Below are 18,517 nucleotides of genomic sequence, written 5' to 3'. Positions count from 1 at the left end.
AATCTTACCTTATGTTTGGAAGGGGGAAAGTGAGGGAAGAGGAAAGGAGGCGACCGAAATGTATTGAATTTTTCCAGGCAAGTGTACACTTGACTCTCCTCTCCTCTCCTTTCATCTTCCTCCATTTCAAACATATTCTTAGACAAGTTGATGATGTTCTTTAACCTATACTGATACCAATAAAATGCATTATTTCCATACATCTAATTGGTTCTTTTTAATCCAAATTATAGGAACGTGCAATTGGAGAGTGCGAGCCACACTAGCTTGGTTACTTACTTCACATAAGAATCTATTTAGTCACAAGAATAACGAATTTGATCTGATATTCTAATGGGAAAACCACATGATAGCTTTTTTCTATGGTATATTTATTTTTTTGAGAATAATAGAGCAATAAGTGAAACAAGTTTTTTGGAGTGATGATAATGAATGTGCAAAAAATATATTAAATATAATTAAATTATAAATAACAAATATTAAATTATATATACATAATTTTATATATATATATATATATATATATATATATATAAAATAAAATAAAATATATATACAATGCACACACATTCGGGAACTAGCAGGATGAGAAAAAACCATCCTTTTCCCATCACCTATTTGAGGCGCGCAGGGATAGAGCAAGACAGGACAAGTCAAGCGAAATGAGAAATTTTCCTAATTAAAAGAAAACATAATAAATTCAGGACTAAATTAGACTCCTTATCACACTAAAATGATTAATTCTATCCTAAAACAAACGGCAATTTTTGGAAACAAAATTGGGTTACAAACCAATCCTATTCGTGCTTTATTCAAAAAACAATCAAATAAAATCATAGGATAACTAATAAGAGAAGATAAGTAAAAAAAAACTCAGATTAGTTTGCAACAATTCAAAGTCTTTCTCAAGCAATCCATAACTGAAGCCACATGCTTGTGCTTCCTGAAACAGCCAGGCTTCACCCACTATACTTTTTTGGGAAATTTGGGGTTAATAAATGATTGATAAAAGGCTTAAAGGCACAAACCTCTGTTGTCATTAGACAATATAGGGCTGTTTGGTATTAGATTTCAAACAATAGTTTTTAGTTCAAAAAAAAGTATGTTTGATAAGAATGTTTTATCAGGAGTGTTTGATTTACAATTCTCAAATTAAGGTATTTAAAATATTTATTTTGAAAACTTATCCATATCAGTTTTTACACGGTTGAGTGCCTTTTTGTAAATAAGATGAAAATTGTGGGGGCCACTTGACATGACCAACTCTCTCTCACATGCTTCAACCTTCTTTTTTTCTTTCTTTTTCTCCCACAGTCCCACCTCTTTCACGCATTATGTTTATGTCTTTCTCTCTTCATTTTTTCTTTCCTTTTCTCTCTCCTTAAATAAAATGGTATACTTTTACTATACAATCGTTACATTAAAAAAAACACATACACATACCAAACGCACAATTATGTTTTCACTTTTAAAAAAAATGTTATTTGATATATGGTACTAAACACATTTTTTGCATTATAAATACTTTAAATACATGTTTTCACAACATATTTTAAACCACAGTTTTCACATCGTTTTGAAAACCAATACTTGAGCACAACTACCAAACAAGCCCATATTCTTCGAATAGCATTCTTAAGAGAAATCTTGTCAGTTTCCTTAGCCCATATTCTTCAAATAGCATTCTTGAGAGAAATCTTGTCAGTTTCCTTATAATGGTGAAGAGTTTATCTTAAAGTGAATATTAATCACTATTTATTGGGCCAGCTGTGTCTCCATATTGAATTCCATGATGTAATTTGCATTAATGGTGATAATATAAATTTAAGGGATACATAAAATTGTTCTTCAAATAGATTAGTTTCATCCATGAACCTAACCAAAACTCATTTTAACCAACAAAACTATACCTTTTAGAGTAAAGTAGTTCTCTAATATGAGGAAGCCAAATCACAAAGAAAATTTTCAAATAAATATAGGGAGGGGAAAGTGGAAGTCACCACCACTAGAGGTGTGAATACAATGGAGCTATTTTCGAGAGTTTAAAAACAATTAACGCTTCTTGATATTTTCAATAGAAATGTCTAATATTCATATTCACACTCCCAACTATCAAATTATCTTTAAAAAAAAAGAAAGAAAAAGGAGAAGAAATCAATTGGCATATGCATGATAATAATAATAAGAGAATGGTTGTGTTTGAATCTCTCTCTCTCTCTCTCCACCCACCACTCGGTCACCCACCAAGTCAAAACTGTCTGAGATCGGAGTCCCTTCGATTGGATTGGGTCGATAGGGTGAATAGGGTTTAAAAAGTTGTAGAGTCTAACATTAAGGGGAAATTTGGCATTTAGCAATATTTTTAGCAACTATTTAGTTAGTTATCAAGTTTGCAAACAAACATCTCAAGAGTTTGAAACTCGAGTTCTTGTACTCGATTTGTGGATCTCTTATTCTTCTCCTTCTTTCTTCTTTCCTCTTCATTCTTCTTCTCTAAGATATGTAAAAATTGAGTTTGAGACTCGATTTCTTACGGCAAACTCGAGCAAGTTAGACTTAAGATGCTAGTTTCTTAAATAATTTCGAAAATATGCTAACTAATAAAATTGTTAGCAAAATGGTGTTAAATTACAAAAAAAATCCCTAACATTAATCAATAGACATAGCTGGCCTAATAATAATAATAATATTATCACACACCCTTGGTGCGATAGTCACTTTATAAGTATACATGCTTGAGGGTGTGGGGGTAAGGTTCGAAATTCAAGCTTTCGGTAAAATTCCTAGTATAAAAAAATAAAAATAAAAATAAGTAGTTTGAGGCTATGTGAACAGTGCACGGACAAAAAAGAAAAAAGAAAAAAACGCAATGAGTGCACAAACGCAAACTCTGTATCCAAACTTTCACAGGCTCCACAAAGGCCTGCACAAATAAAACAAACCAAATTGAGCCGAATTGAGCTGCAAAGTGCAAGCCAACAGCGGAAAGAAAACATTATAACACAAGAAGAAGAAGAAGAGCAAGATCGCATGATCTGTCTTTCTCTGACAATTCAAAACCGAAAATTGACACAGAGCGCATGACATTGATTCAAAATCTCACTCACTTCTCATAATAGACAAATGGCCACAGAAAGAGAGAGAAACGCTTCTTCTTCTTTCCCCTCAACATCACACCAAGACAACGCCCTGTAAGTCTTCTCTGTCCTTGAATTGTTTCCTATTATTATAGTGATTTTTGGCTTGTAAGCTTGTGAGTTGTGATCCATATTGATTTATCGAAATTCATAATTATTTACCACTTGACTTAAGTTGCGTTTGGCTGTCAAGAAAGTTTTTCCTAGATAATTAGTCAGAAAACTTTGCAATGATTGATTCAGATTCAGATGCTGATGGTTTCAATTTCAATGGTTTGTGGTCATTTTAGGTTTCTAGATATACTGCACGAGGCTCCTTTATTTGGTGACCGCAAGTCCAGAAGCATATTTGGGAGTGTTTTCTACTGTTTTTGCTTGGCAAGTTCAAAACTTTGGCTTTAATTTTAATTGCATTGTTTATGTAATTTTTTTGCTGACCTGACTAATAATGTTGGGTCGGGTCGATTTTAGGCGGGTTTTGTCCTGTTGGCCGTGGGAGCTCCATGGATTTTTCATCATATACAAAGCTTGATTGCGCAGTTGCTTTGCAGTTGCAATGTTGCTCTTTTACTAGTCACAGGTTTTTGAATCCAGTGGCTCTTATCTTATCTGATTTAACAATCTTATTTATCTCTGAAATTACATTTGTTTGCAATGACTTTGAAATCTTACATTACTTTGGAGATGCACCATACATAAAGCATACCTACTTATCTAGGCTTTTTGTTGTTGTTGTTGTTTTTGTTTAATTATCCCATTGAAGGTTAAGTGTGTCTTTGAGATTCTGTTATTTTGTGAAACTGAATCATGGGAACATGATATTACTATTATACTAGGACATGTAGTTCTTGGATGATTTTATTTTTACTCTTTTGGTGCTTGATGCCAATGAGTTCTAGCTCAAATGGTTCATCATCCTTCTATAATAATGAGATAAAGAGTCAGGCATTGAGTTCAAGACCCACGGAGTGTGTGTAACTTATCAATTATACATGTGTGTGTGTGTGTGTGTGTGTGTGTGTGTATGGTTTTTGGTGATTGATTTTCCTCCATTCCAACTTTGTTGTATACAATTAGTTATTTTTTGAGTTCTACTGTTGTTTGTACCTTATCTCGAATAGAGTAGGCATGCTGCCAATGTAGGGAATCAATCCACTAATGAAGATATTTCAATGTTGCAGGCATATTTCAACAATATCTGGTTTATCAAGTCCATAAAATACGCTTGCAGGTATATAATATATATATATAAATATATATATATATATCAGTTACATAGTTAACCGTCTATTTTCTGCTCTCTCTCTCTCTCTCTCTCTCTCTACCTATGTGATGAAGGTTCTCTTTCTCACAACCCCTCAATACACAGACAGAATTCTGATGGTCCTCTGGTTTGTGGAAATTTATTCTGAGTAGACATGGAAAGTTGTTCCTAAAAATAACTTAAAGGTCATACCTGGTGCATAATAATCTCACTTTTTGCGGGGTTTGGGAGAGGTGATTGAACTGCCTACCCTCATTTTTTTTCTCCCCGGAGAGGCTGATTCCTAGGCCTGAACCCACAGTTTGTCACTTTTGGTGGAAGGAATTTACCACTGCACCAAGGCCAACCTCTATCCCAACTACAAAAAAGAGTTTTCCTGTGGATCCCATAATAATTATTGAATATTCACTTACTGCCCCATTGAAAATAGAATTTCCTTTTGAATTGATACCATGGATTATATTGGTTTTGTTTATTCTTAAGGCCATGAGTCCCTAGTTAATGAGCTTAGTCCAAATGTCACTTCCTCCTTTCATAATAATGGCATGGAGGGTGAGGTCGTGGGTTTAATACTCATTTGCACGTATAACTTACCAATAAAAATAATCCATGAGTCCCTGTACTGGTGATGAATCTAAGCACTGTCCAGACTAGAGGATTTAGTCATTTAGCTATTTAAGATGCAATAATAATTCTATTTTGTTGAATGGTATTGGGATGTTAATTCATATATTTTGATTTTGATTTTTTTTTAAATCGTGACATTTTTCTTGTCTGGTAGGGTTATTATAGTTTCAGCCAGAAATTGAAGCATATTGTTCGCTTACCTTTTGCCGTCACTGCATATGGTATGTAAGCATGAATTATTTTTCCTGTCCTCAACACCCCCCCACTCCCCCCTTTTTCTATTTTTGGTTTCTTTGGAATCTGAAAGAATATATATGGTTCTCACTGAAGTTGACTGGAGAGCAAGGATTCACGTAGCTAGATCATGGTTGTTGGGATTTTATCTTTGCAATAATTGTTGTTATTATTGGACTTGTTTCAAATATTTTGGTTTGATGATAGGAACTGCTGCAATGCTACTAATCATGGTATGGAAACCCTACATCAATTTCCTTTCCATCTCAACAATACTAAGGTACACATATTATCTAATTGTGCTGACTACCATTTATCTGCAAGATATACTGCTTCATGTAATAAAGTTGAGATAAAAGGGCAAAAAAAAAAAAAAAAAAAATTGCAAGAATTTTCCTCTTTGTACTATAAACAATACCTCTTAAATTTAGATGATCTTGAATGTGATTTTTTTTTCTCAAATTACAATACAAACTACAAAGTGAATCAACAAAGGAAGAGATAAATCTTTTACTGTGAACTCTATTGTAAGTGAATTAACCTAAAGGAGTTTAGTTTGACTAAAAAGACTTTTTCACTGTCCAGAATCTTTTTTGTTGTTGCCATAAATGTTCAGATTCCTGATCTAGATATGTTTAATTTGTTTATAAAAAGCCTAAGGAACTATTCATAGGTTTGAACTTTAATGGTAGGAAGCATGAGTGCAGATTTACAGTACAGATACATTGGTATGGCAATTTTTAGAAAAGAATATAATACAATCTGGTGTGGATATATTAATAAATGAACATACTTTTGTATATCTTCAAGGTATATCCAGTACTTGTAACCAATGAGTATATTGTAAAATTTTTACATCAAGTTATTGACAAATTTTGGGTACACCCATAAAGTATTGAATACATATTGAGATTTATCTCTTTCTAATTTTGCATTATTGATTTTTAACACTTAAATATTGATTGTTATGTCATGAAACAATGGATTATTGTCAACTTACCATCCTATCTGTTGGTAGCTTGTAGTTAAATATGTTTAATGTGAATGCTACTTCTCCAAATTGTATTCTTGATTAGTTTATGATTAAATATTGATTGTGACTGTGCCAAGCTATGTGCTGCTGACAAAACTTGGTTACGCATAAATCTGCAGGATTATTATGGTAATCGAAGCAATATGTGCTGGATCTTTTATGAGTGTCTATATTGGTGAGTTCTTACATCCTATTGACATTTAAAGGATTTGACATACTAGAGACTTGTGATTGAATCCTTTCTTTATTAAGGGGCTTGTGTGTGTGTGTGTGTGTGTGTGTGTGGGGGGGGGGGGGGGGGGGGGAGGGGGAGGGGTGTGTTAAGTTTATGGGTTGGTAAAGTGGTACTCATCGTTTCAATATTTGTATTCAACAGGCATAGCTATTGGAAAGAATTTATTGAATCCCAATGTTTCTGCTTATAATAATTTCGAAGTTTCTCTAACCTGTAGGCCCTAGTTGCCTTTCCAATTGTCTTAATAAATAAAACTACATAATTTCCAGTGGTTGTGTACCATATCCATATTATACTAAGACCAAATACAAGATAATCTCATAAGGTTGGTTGGTTTATTTGGCTGTTTTTTTGTTGGGTCTCTCTAATAGGTAAAAAATCACACACATCCAATGAGTTTTGAACCCACACTTCACCTTGCTCTAACAAGGGGATGAGATACTGTTTGAACTAGAGCTCACATACAAAAAAAGAAAAAGATAAACATGACCTAATTTATGTTTTGTTTCATTCCAACTGCGGTTTCTGTTTTGTCCAAGAGAAAAGCATTTTCTTCAGAGAATATTAGGATTCCTTTTTTCTGCTACCCCTTATGCTTTTGTTATGAAACAATTTTGCATGTTGTGGTATTCTATTTTGCTGAATATGAAGTTCTAAATTCATGTTGCATTGGAGGTTATAGGTTCCTTTAACTCTTTTCAATGTGTATTTTGGTGTTTGCAGGTTATGTACACCAATACAATTCATTGAATTCTCAACCTGATGTTTTAAAGTCATTATATTCTCCACTTCAACCATCTAGTTCTTTGGAAGGTTTGAGGTAATCATGGAGTTATTGTTAATTTTTTATTCCACTATCCATATTCAACACACACTCCCACACTCACAGTCATGCATATCTATTAGTTGGATTATATATAACGCAATATGTGATGCCATATAGTGAAATTTGGTGCAACAGATATCATGAAAGCGGTCGACTCTCTGATGAGCAAATGGCTTTGTTGCAATATCAGCGTGAAAACCTTCATTACTTGAGTGAGGAGGTATTTGATGATCTGAAATTTACAATTGGCATTGCTCCTATTGCACTGCATTTCATATTTAACAGTTCATTATGTCAGCATTAGCTGCTCCCACATAATGGATTCCGCACAGTAACACACACACACACACACACAAAATATGTATGTACAATATTGTTACTAATTTCAGAGAAAAATGTGCTCATGCAGATTCTGCGATTGCAAGAGTGCTTAAGTAAATATGAACGGTCTAATGATGGAAGCACACCCCAGGTATTTGTCATCCTGGAGATGATTTTCCCTTTTTCTGTCAAATAAAAGCAATCTGAATGTCTTTGTTTCCTCAAAGAAAGTTCTATCCACATGATAGTAGATGGTGATGGTCAGTTTTAGATCCTCGAAGACTCTTGAAAAGAATGTGATGTGATTATGGGAGTCTTGTTAACTCCATATTCATATGTGCAATGGCTTGTAAGATGCAGGTGGTGTATTAGAGAACATTTTGTAAAAGACATGAATTCTGATGGCCAGGTCATGCTTGTTAGGGAGAGCTTATTTCATTGGTTTATTGGCTGGGCTACCTAGAAAAAGTAGGGTTTTAAAAAGTTTTACATGAGCCAAATACGTTATGGCAAACAGTCACATCTAATTGAAGGATTTGATGAAATATTTGAAGTGAAATGTAATAATAATCGTATGATTTCTTTTGGAGTCCATCCAGTACGCCTATGTTCAATTTTTCACTAAAAGTCTTTAGGAAGGACAAAACTTAGATATAGTTTCCTTGGTGTTGTACCTTAGGTTCCCTAATTGAATTCAATCACGTGGTCCATAACATTGTTTGTACTGCATTGGTCAATATAATCATGTGATCAAATTCAACACTTAACATTATGTTTGGTTGGGTGGAAGGGGAAGAGAAGAAAAGAGAATAAGGAGAGGGAAAGGGAAAGGGGAAAAAAATTATTTTTTATGCGTGTTTGGATGTAGAACGGAAGAGAAAGGAGAGAGAGGGAATAAGAAAATAATAATAATAAAAGATCATTTTACTATTTTATCCTTATAAATTAATAATTAATTATGAGGACATAAAAGTAATTTCACAAAAAATTCAAAATTTTCCATGGGTATAAGAGTAATTTTAAAGATTTGAGGGTGAAACTAGAACATAAAAAATTGGTGGGGCCCCATGGAATCTATTTCTTCCCCCTTTCCCCCCTCTATTTCCTTCTAACCAAACAAAGGACAACGAGTCATTTCTCTTCCCTTCTCTCCCATTCCCTCAAACCAAACAAAGCCTTAAGGAATTGTATAAGTTTTACTTAGTTGAGGAATAGTCAGAAAACCATTTATTAATGGCTCCATGTACAGGTTGATCTCGCCCACATGTTAGCAGCTCGTGATCAAGAATTACGGACACTTACTGCTGAGGTAATACCTGGTTGATCTTCCTCACTTGTTCATGTTAGTATGTTACACTTCTCCAAATGTCAATCCCTCATGTTGCTTTGATTTGAACATTGCATGAGCAGTGTTTACTGCTGCTATCCATTTGAAAATGAAACAGATAATGTGCATGTTAATTTTGTACTCGTGCTTTCTGGATAAGCAATGGCATAATGTTTCCATTTTTGTAGTTTCCTGATGAAAAGCCTACTGTTGTGTTTTTTGATAAGAAACAAGCCTAATATTGTGTTCACATATCGTGATGCGTGTTTGAAAGAATTTATTGTTTCTATCTAGGAAAAAGAAAAGAGGAAAAAAGAAAGGCACAATTTTTTGTGATATATAATAAAGGTAGATTATGCCAATTACTATGTGAACTACACAGGCATATCAACATTTATTATAAGGGAGAAGTTTTACGTTTTCAAATTCGTAGTTAAATGGGTAGTCCTTTCTACTTCAGATACAGTGACCTATGGCATCATATAAACAACAAAAAATGACACTTTGATTTCGTTGACTGATGCATTATGTGTCGTTGCTGTGGTGAGACAGTAGATCATTTGTTGTTACATTGTGGGGAGGCTTATCGGCTGTGGTGTTTTGTCTTTTGGATTTTTGGGATTTCATGGGTTCCCTCATGTACGGTGCAAGACTTTCTATTTAGTTGGTGGAATTGGTTGGGGAAGCATTCATCTTACATTTGGAACCTAGTTCCGCTGTGTTTGATGTGGTGTATTTGGAGGGAACGCAATCGGCGGACGTTTGAGGATTTGGATAGATCTGAGGACCAACTGCTTGCTCTCTTTTCTGGTTCCCTTTTTGATTGGGCTAGGGCTTGGGGACTCACATCTAGTGACTCTATTCCTTTATTCCTTAGCTCTCTTCTTCTTTGTATTTAATGCCTTTTAGGGTTTTTGCTTTTCATCTTTTTTGTACTTCTATTCTGCTGGTGCGATTTTGCATCTAGTAGTCTTCTGAATATACTTTTTCTTACTCATCAAAACAAAAACAAAAAACATTGCAGCCGAAAAATAGAGATTTCTACATTCTTCTTTCTCGTCCAAAGATGAATGAGATGAGATCCCTGTTTTTATTTTGGCAAGTTACACACACATCTATGAGTTTTAAACTCACAACTTCACCTCCATAGTCTTGTGGGAGGAAGTGACATGATGAAATCCCTATGCGTTTGTTAATGTCTTTGGGGCTAATGTAATTGTTAGTGTCAAATGATGTAATCTCACTTTTGAGTTAGGTTAACTAGCAGTGGTTATCTCTTAGTTATCCATACAAAAAAAAAAACTACGAGTTGTAAAACTTATTCTTTCTTTTTTGGTTAACAGTAATTAAATCCTGTTCTTTGAAACAGAAGTATACATACTAAAACTTATCACTCAATGAGGTTAAATACGATTGAAAACTTTTCTCTGCCCCTAGACACTGGGACCTAATTTGTTCATCTGTGCACACTATTCTTTTATTTAGGAAATTGAATATAGCATTTGACAACAATCTACTGCATTATTGAACTGGATACTGAAAGGGACTCACATTGTAGGGGAATCAACTGCAATCTGAGCTAAGGCTTGCTCGGTCTTTGATAGCAGAGAGGGACTCTGAGATTCAGAGTGTTCGTGCTACAAACAATCAGGTAGGGACTAACATGTTAGCTCCATGTCATGTCAGTATTATGTATATGTATTATAATTATTGAAGACCTGGAAACTCTTTATTATATCAATATATTTGTATCATGTTTAGCATCTCCAGCTAGTAAGATCGACATACTTTTACGCTTGTGTTGGTTTTTTTTTAATGTTCTTTATATTTCTGGGGGTACTGAACAGTATGTAGAAGAGAATGAAAGACTAAGAGCTATTTTAGGTGAATGGAGTGCCCGAGCAGCAAAGGTATTGTCTATTCGTTTAACTATTTGGTGTATGAAGAACATTTGGCTCATACAATCTCAAATTTGATTTTTTAAAGCTTGAGCGAGCATTGGAGGTCGAGCGAATGTCCAATCTTGAATTGCAGAAGAAGGTTTCAACACTCACAAATCAATCAAATACATCAGCAGAACCTACTGAACACCGTGGAGCATAGTCACACTTGTGTTGAATGTTTCTCAGTTTCATTCCTCTGCTAGGTTACATTGAGAGAGAGAGAGAGAGAGAGAAGAAGAAGAAGAAGAAGAAGAAGAAGAAGAAGCGTTAAAAGAACTCAGCATTGACAATTGATGGTTGATTGTATATAAATTTGTTTATAGATTGCCCTTTTTTTCCTTACTCTGATAGGCGTAGAACATATATTAACAGCAGCCACCTAAAGGTGGTGGAAAAAATCCTCTCATTTTGTTTTTTTTTTTGGAAAGATAATTATAATATGCTCCTAACCCCGCAGCTCGAACCCTTTTCCCTTAGACCTCCAAGCACTTTGTATATGGAGGTATCAATTCAGCTACAAGGTTTTTGACTCTCATTTTGTTCTTGATAGAAAGAGTCCATAATGATTCACTTAAATTGTCCCAGGGCCATAGAGGATTTACAAATGCTCGTCTCATATTATGCACCCATAAGGTCTGTCTAGTTTATTTTCCTTTTAATTTCAACAAATTGGTATAATTTGATCCCTGATTTTCCTAGTCAACTCTTTAAATTTCAATCAGTTATAACTGGGAGGAGAATATGAATATATATATAGTCTTGTCATTCTCTCATTTGAGAGGTTTCTACTTTTTCTTTTTTTCTTCTTTTTGGGTGGGGGGAATTAACCCTTTTTTGAGAGTTAATAGGAGGGAATTACTTTCCTTCTTATACTAGCTTTTCAAGTCCTAAAAATTTATAAGAAAAAAATTATAAGAAATTGAAGTGGAATGAAATGAATCATTTGGAAATATTTATTCTATTCCCTTGTTTGGGAGTTTTAATACGAATTGAAAGATCATTCTCTTATTTGGAAATTTAAGTAAAAGAGAATGAAATTGATAGAACATTACACATTCTTCTCTATTTCCCTCAAAATGTCAAAATTTCATTTTCCTTAAAATTTGAATGAATCAAAGGGAACGAAATTAGGCTTAAAATTTTTTTATGAAAACTCACAAAATACCTCTATATATTTGGCAATTTATTTTAAAATAAGGGTCCAATAGCAATATTGTCATAAAATGGTTTCATTACTCTCCCTCTAAAACAAGATTACTTACCTTCCATCTATTTCTATTATTTTATTTTAAAACATTGAAAAAATATTGCTTAATTTTATTACATTTTCCCCCATTACTTAAATATATTATGTTTCATTTCATTCCTTATGATTTACTTATTACATTCTCTCCATTCTTTTACGAACTCCCAAACAAAGTGTTTCCATTCAAATTATCTAAACTGGAATGTCAGAAAGCATGTTACATCCAATCCCTTTTATCACTCATGATGTTTAGAGCACTTATATTTGTGTGGATTGCATAAGGTGTTAAATTTGCACATTCAAGCCCAAAAATCACCCACATTAATTGATCTAAAAGTGTGTAAATTTATATTGTTGCTATAATATCCATGTAAATATACATGGTTGTTATTCACATGCAATTTTTTTTTAATACTTATTTACTCATACACAAAGTGACGATTAAAAAAAAGTAATAAAAAATTTGATAAAAATATAATATTTTAATAAAATGTGGTCTAAAATAGATAATATGGTGTGAGATGCTTTGAAAATGATGGTGTAAAATAAAATAAAAAATTTATTTAAAAAAGCAGGTTCTTTTATGCTAAAATCAATAAAGATGAAAATGCTCTAATAGGAAATAGATTTAGCTAATTTCAAATATGTGCATATCCAACCCACATTAAAGTCCCAATGCCAAAAAGTACATTGAAATTTATGGAATTCTAAATTCTGTTGTGTGTCTCATAGTAAAATTTCAATTAGTTCAACTGCTAAAGCTCTTATTATCAAATAAAATACTTGAGTTCTAATCCCACCAATACAGCGTAGAAACCAATTGTTATCTTGTTTTTATAATTAAAAAAAAAAAAAAAAATCATGGAATTGACTCAATAGCTTTCAATCATAGCCTATCTAAAAAAAAACCATGATGATAGCAAGCAGAAATGGGAAATAGACTGTTACAAAAAGATTATTGGCTATAATTCAAATTACAAGGGGCTGACATGAGTAGTTTCATTCAGAAAGAGACAGCCAAACACATCATTAAAGAAATCACGACCTTTGATTTCTCCTCCAACTAGAGCTTCGGTATCATACTTACATGCTCTCGTACAGTCGGGACAATAAGTCACCTACACAACAAACAACATAACTCTTCATCATTTTGCCAAGTGCATTGGATAGAAACAAACCAAAAGAACACAATAATTGATACTAACACGAAGCTGGCATTCAGACTTTCAGGTACATACCTCCAGTAACTTTGGCTGGAAAGAGGTATCCAGCATGACATCCACACCATAAATAGCCCTTGATTTCGGACTGTGCATATCTGGATGTACTGCAGCAGCAGCCTCGAAGACTGATCGAATCATCGTTCTCACTCGCAGATGGATCTCCGACCATTTAACTACAACAAAAACAGGAATTTTCATGAGTTATGAGAAAGGTGATGATTTGTTAGAAGTTCTCAAATGACCATTCCCTAGGGAAGGCAAGCACAATTTCTAATGAGCTAGCCCTCATACCTTGATGTTCCTGTTCAAACTCTGTCACAAACTCTGGTGTATTCTTGTGACTAAACCTCCCACGATAATTCTGTAGGCCATAAATTGATCATGCAACAAAACTTAAAACTTACTTTAATGCACGAAAACTTAAATTTTTAAATAAAATGTCAAAATTTGTCTTGTTTTATTTACACAAACTTCAGGTTAAAACCTGTGGGGGGGGGGGGGGGGAGGTGGTCCATAACCACGTGCTAACTAGAAAATTTATATAGTGATACTCAACCATTATGCATAGAACATACCATGACAGTAAAGTGGGTCTCATATTCGAAAAAACTGTGCTTGTCTAAAGAATATTGGTTGTTCGCCAATCTAACCTGAAAACCAAAAATGAAAGAACCATCTTAATATGGAAATCTTAAATGAAGACAATATCCAAGATACTCACATGCTAAATGTTGTTCTTCATTAATCTTTAGATAGTAAAGACGACAGGTTCATATCACATAAGCATCTAGGAAGTATTACACCAAAGAAGAATGAGCATACCCAGAAAACGTCGGAAAGGAATATTTCTAGAGGGTTTATACTCCGAACTAATACTATGTAACGGAGATCAAACTTCTTCCCATTGAACAAAGCAGGGTGTTCAATATACTTTTGGCATATTTTAGGACCAGTCTCCATATGACGGATGATGCTGGATAAATTATCAGTTACAGTTGTATCAATGGTTCGTGCCATATTCCAAGGTTTTAAGATCCACAGATTGTCAAGCCCATCCCTTTTGCGTACATAATAGTCACCAATAAGTTGAGATAGATGAGTTTCAAGATTATAAGTAGGCTGCAACCATTCAGAAGATCCATAGGCCTGTTAGAACAAAAAAGATCCGAAGTTAATGATCTTCTTGCAGAGAAAAACAAGCCGTGTTTTTGTCTATGCCTTGATTATCCAAGCATGCCATGATGCATTAGTGACATGGCAGCTCTTCAAAAGAAAAGTAGGCTATTTAATTTAAAACTGATGACAGGCAAAGGTCAGTTCATTCAAAGAGTATTGACGATAGCATTCACATGCAAAGTGAGCTTTTCCTAACCTTATGAACAGTCTCTGCCAAATGATGCTTCATGACAAGACAAGCCTCAAAAGGAAATTGGTTTATATATTGCTGATCTGTTATTCCAGCAGCCTTTTTCATATCCTCATCTACCTGGGTACTTGTCCATACAATATCAGCATCCTTTGGTTCAGATACTGTAGCAAAACAAATCATAAAAGAAAACTTTCAGAAAAGAAAAAACCATAATTGAAAAAGACCATCAAGAAGAAAAAATAAAAAATAAAAAATAAATTGTTGTCAACCAAAGCTGACACCAAAAAATACACCTAACTTTTGCTTATTAGTGTAGTAGAGGATGCAGATAACTCCTACTAAACTGGCAATAATTATCGTATTCCTGATAATATTTTGCAGATGTGTATCTCATAGCTTACAGAAAGACGCTACTGAGATATTACATACTAAACACAACTATGAAAGAATATAAATTGATTAAATGAAGTCATGCATAAAGGAGTTTGAAAGCAATGAAACACAACACATACTGATAACAAACTCCGAACGTGTCAAAAACTCTTCTACGTGAGGTAAATCAGTGTACACACGTAAAGGAGACCCATCAGTATGATGTATACTTCTAGTGGTAGAAAACTGTACAGATGGAGAAATCAAACTTTTTGATTGCAACTTCTGACAGTGCTTCTTGTACTCCTGAAGGATTAATGTCATGTAAGACTTGGCAAGAAGACACATTTTGAATGAACAAAAACAGTGAATCACAATTTAAGATAGAAATAGGAGACAATACATTTATAAAATAATTCTGCGGCGTATGGAACCAAGCTGAAAGTCTGGCAGAACGTTGTTTGTCCTCCCCAATACCAAAAAGAAAATCACGAGTGCATTCATCTCCTTTTTTAACATTCTGGGTTGGCCATAATATAGAAAAGCTGAAAAAAGAGAACCAGGAATTATTAGTGTCAATATTTCTGCTAGTACCATTGGATTTACAACAAAGGAAAAGCTGCATCAAACAAAAAGCATATGACATCTCCACATGCATCAAACAAGTGCATAAGGATCATATAGGCGTTTACATAAATCATGCATGAAAAATCATGTGGAGAGAAATTACAAAGTTCATCTACAAATGAGAAAAATAGTCTGCAACAAAGCAGAAAATTAAAATGAAGGATAAAAAGACAACCTCACAGCTGATGCCAGATTCCCCTCTGGCATGAAGAGAAAAGGAGCCACCCTGAAATTTGGCTCATCATTATGCTGCAGTGCTGAACCTAGTTCATCCATCACATACCTAAAAAAGAAATCAGAAACAAAGAATCATCACTTCAAATTATCCCAAAAAGAAAAGTTCATCGATCCTTGAATGCATACCATACAGAGGTTTCATCAATCTTTTCCTCATCTGCAAGCCTATATGTCATCAAATATAGCCACATAGCACTTATAATGCGATCAGTAACAGGCTCCTCAGCAGTCCATTCAGGAAGACGCGGCTGAAGCACTGAATCAATCACATGCTTGCCAGTATCTAATATTTTTGATGCATTGACACCATTCAGTTCAGAAAGCTTAGGAAGAGATTCAAGAATATCTATGGCACTTTCCCCAAGGGGCCCAGGAAAATCCACCTGTAAAACAATTTAGTTTCTATAAAACCACAAAATTTTTCCAATGTTGCCTTCAACAGAATCATCTCTGCATATATAGGATTGTAGCTATATCAAACATAACTACCTCCAAAGACTGTAAGCAGGGAAATTCCTTCAGGACTTCCAACAAGACAGCAACAGAATTCTGTTCCAAAGGATTCCCCCGAATATTCAAGTATGATAGAGAAGGCAACTCAACAGGTGAAAAAGCCTGAAAAAGACAAAGGGGAATTAGGAAAAGATCAGTAATGACCACTCCATCAGACTAACCAATCACATAAAATTGTACATCCAAAAATCAAACTCAGTCCCTTTTTTCTTCAAATTGGCATGCAAATATCAAAACTATGTCAGCGAAGTAAATACAAGGCAACCCCATTGCAATATTCCAGATTTCAAAATTCTTATCTACCTAATAGTTGCCCATAAAATAAAGCATATAAACAAAGAAGAATCACATGAAGGAAGTACTGCCCGAACCTTACTGATCAAATTGTGAATACATCTATCCGAAAGGTCAAGAGAGGAAACACTCTCCAATTGATGGTCACCCTCATGGATACTGCCCGGATTATCCTTTCCATACACTCCTCCACAGAAACCCAATGCCCAAGCACCAAATTTAGCAGTGAAACGCGAGTTGTAAATTTCAAGTCTTGGCAGTCCTTGAAGAACTCTATTCTCCAGCTGACTATCACTGGAAAAAGAATACATCAGTCCACTCTTAATACAAAACCACTCAGTTAAAGCATAAGTGCATAACAGTAACAATTTTCCAAGTATTAGGGGCACATACCAATTTTTAACAACTGGGTTATTGTTCAACCAAAGAGCCCTTAGCTGTTCGAATTTAGTAACTTCCCGAGCAATTATTTCCACATTCTCAAGCTTGTTCCCACACAAGCTAAGTGCAAGTAAACCCTAATGCATAGCAAAACATATAGACACCCAAAATTCAAACAACGCCACATCCTGCTAATATTATGAAAATTTCTCAAATAACATGTAGGCTTTAAAAGTTAATGCGTCACACCGGAAATCTAGTAGATAAATCAAGGGACAAGAACGTGTCATCATCAATGTCAAGCTCATCAAGCTCCAGCCACCTGACTGTACCATCTCCAATCTCTTTTGCACCATGAATTTCACTTTCCATTGCTTCAAAAACGCTCAATTTGGTACCATTTTGATGTGAAATTCCATCAACAACTTCCTCAGTCTCTTCAGCATTGGAATTCAAATCAATATCGACACACATCAAAGCAGCCATCCTCTCAGCCAACCCTGAAACCTCCTGCAACTGTTTCAAATACCCAATTGAAAAGTCAATAAATTTCAATCAGAATTTGCAAAAACAAATTAAAAAGAAAGAGAGAATGGCAATGATATGAATGGTGTTTGAAAGTGGAGAGTGGGGTACCTGTTTGTAGGCATCGGAGAGGCGAAAAGTCCAGGCATGGTCGATGAGAAAGACATGGGATTCCTTAGCCATGGAGTCCGAGGAGGTGAGAAGGAGACGCCTTTGACGGCCATCTGAAGTGGGTTCGATAGAGAAGTGGGCTCCGCCGTCAAAGGTCTCCGAGGTGAGCTTCTGGAACAGCTGGAAGTGCAGCGACTGAGGTAGCCCTGACGCCGCTAGTAACAGCCCGTGAACTTTCACGAAGTCTGAGTACCTCGTTATTCTCTTGCCCCCATCCCCATCCCCATCCTCAGCCATTGCAGTTAAGTTATGTTCACTCTCAATCTCAATCTCTAGGAGCTGTGTACAAGTAGAAGAAGAAGAAGAAGAAGAAGGTAGCCTCGCCCTTTGCACTCGCTACACTACAGATACAGTAATAAGCTTATTATTATGAATATGAATATGAATATGAATATGAATAATAAGAGAAGAAATACCCTAAAATTCAAATTCCTTATAAGCCCAATGGTGTTCAACATGTCTTTTTTTTTCTTCTTTTCTTTTTTTCTTTTTGGGTTTGAAGTCGTGGTCCAAGTCTGTATCTTTACATATGGGGTAGCAGGCTTGTGATATAATCATATATGGAACAAGTTCTTCTAGAAACACAATAAAATGTCACATTATTTCTATAAC

At 34.7% G+C, this 18,517-nt stretch overlaps 2 protein-coding genes across 3 annotated transcripts; one reads left to right on the top strand and one right to left on the bottom strand.

Annotated features, from left to right (window-relative positions):
- Positions 1 to 2,880: 2,880 nt before the first annotated feature.
- LOC142642911 (protein FIP1-like) lies at positions 2,881 to 11,479 on the top strand. Of its 2 annotated transcripts, XM_075817355.1 has the most exons (14): positions 2,881 to 3,191; positions 3,428 to 3,515; positions 3,609 to 3,717; positions 4,319 to 4,368; positions 5,183 to 5,249; positions 5,470 to 5,542; positions 6,415 to 6,470; positions 7,254 to 7,350; positions 7,492 to 7,576; positions 7,766 to 7,828; positions 8,927 to 8,986; positions 10,563 to 10,655; positions 10,852 to 10,914; positions 10,991 to 11,479. In XM_075817355.1, the coding sequence occupies exons 1-14, from the start codon at positions 3,124 to 3,126 to the stop codon at positions 11,105 to 11,107; spliced, it is 1,089 nt and encodes a 362-aa protein (XP_075673470.1). In that variant the 5' UTR covers positions 2,881 to 3,123; the 3' UTR covers positions 11,108 to 11,479. The 2 variants fall into 2 exon arrangements, with proteins under 2 accessions (XP_075673470.1, XP_075673472.1); XM_075817357.1 differs by lacking the exons at positions 3,428 to 3,515; positions 3,609 to 3,717 and having other exon boundaries at positions 3,064 to 3,191.
- A 1,446-nt stretch (positions 11,480 to 12,925) lies between these two features.
- On the bottom strand, positions 12,926 to 18,298 carry LOC142605387 (uncharacterized). The gene is made up of 15 exons (XM_075776852.1): positions 17,846 to 18,298; positions 17,459 to 17,725; positions 17,222 to 17,346; positions 16,906 to 17,122; positions 16,511 to 16,636; positions 16,148 to 16,404; positions 15,960 to 16,067; positions 15,561 to 15,702; positions 15,298 to 15,463; positions 14,789 to 14,946; positions 14,239 to 14,562; positions 13,992 to 14,066; positions 13,708 to 13,777; positions 13,432 to 13,589; positions 12,926 to 13,311 (listed from the first exon to the last, which is right to left on the bottom strand). The coding sequence occupies exons 1-15, from the start codon at positions 18,140 to 18,142 to the stop codon at positions 13,168 to 13,170; spliced, it is 2,634 nt and encodes an 877-aa protein (XP_075632967.1). The 5' UTR covers positions 18,143 to 18,298; the 3' UTR covers positions 12,926 to 13,167.
- Between the last annotated feature and the right edge of the window lie 219 nt (positions 18,299 to 18,517).

Source organism: Castanea sativa, chromosome 7, assembly GCF_040712315.1.
Source record: "Castanea sativa cultivar Marrone di Chiusa Pesio chromosome 7, ASM4071231v1".
NCBI lineage: Eukaryota > Viridiplantae > Streptophyta > Magnoliopsida > Fagales > Fagaceae > Castanea > Castanea sativa.
This window is presented reverse-complemented; position numbering and strand designations above follow the sequence as displayed.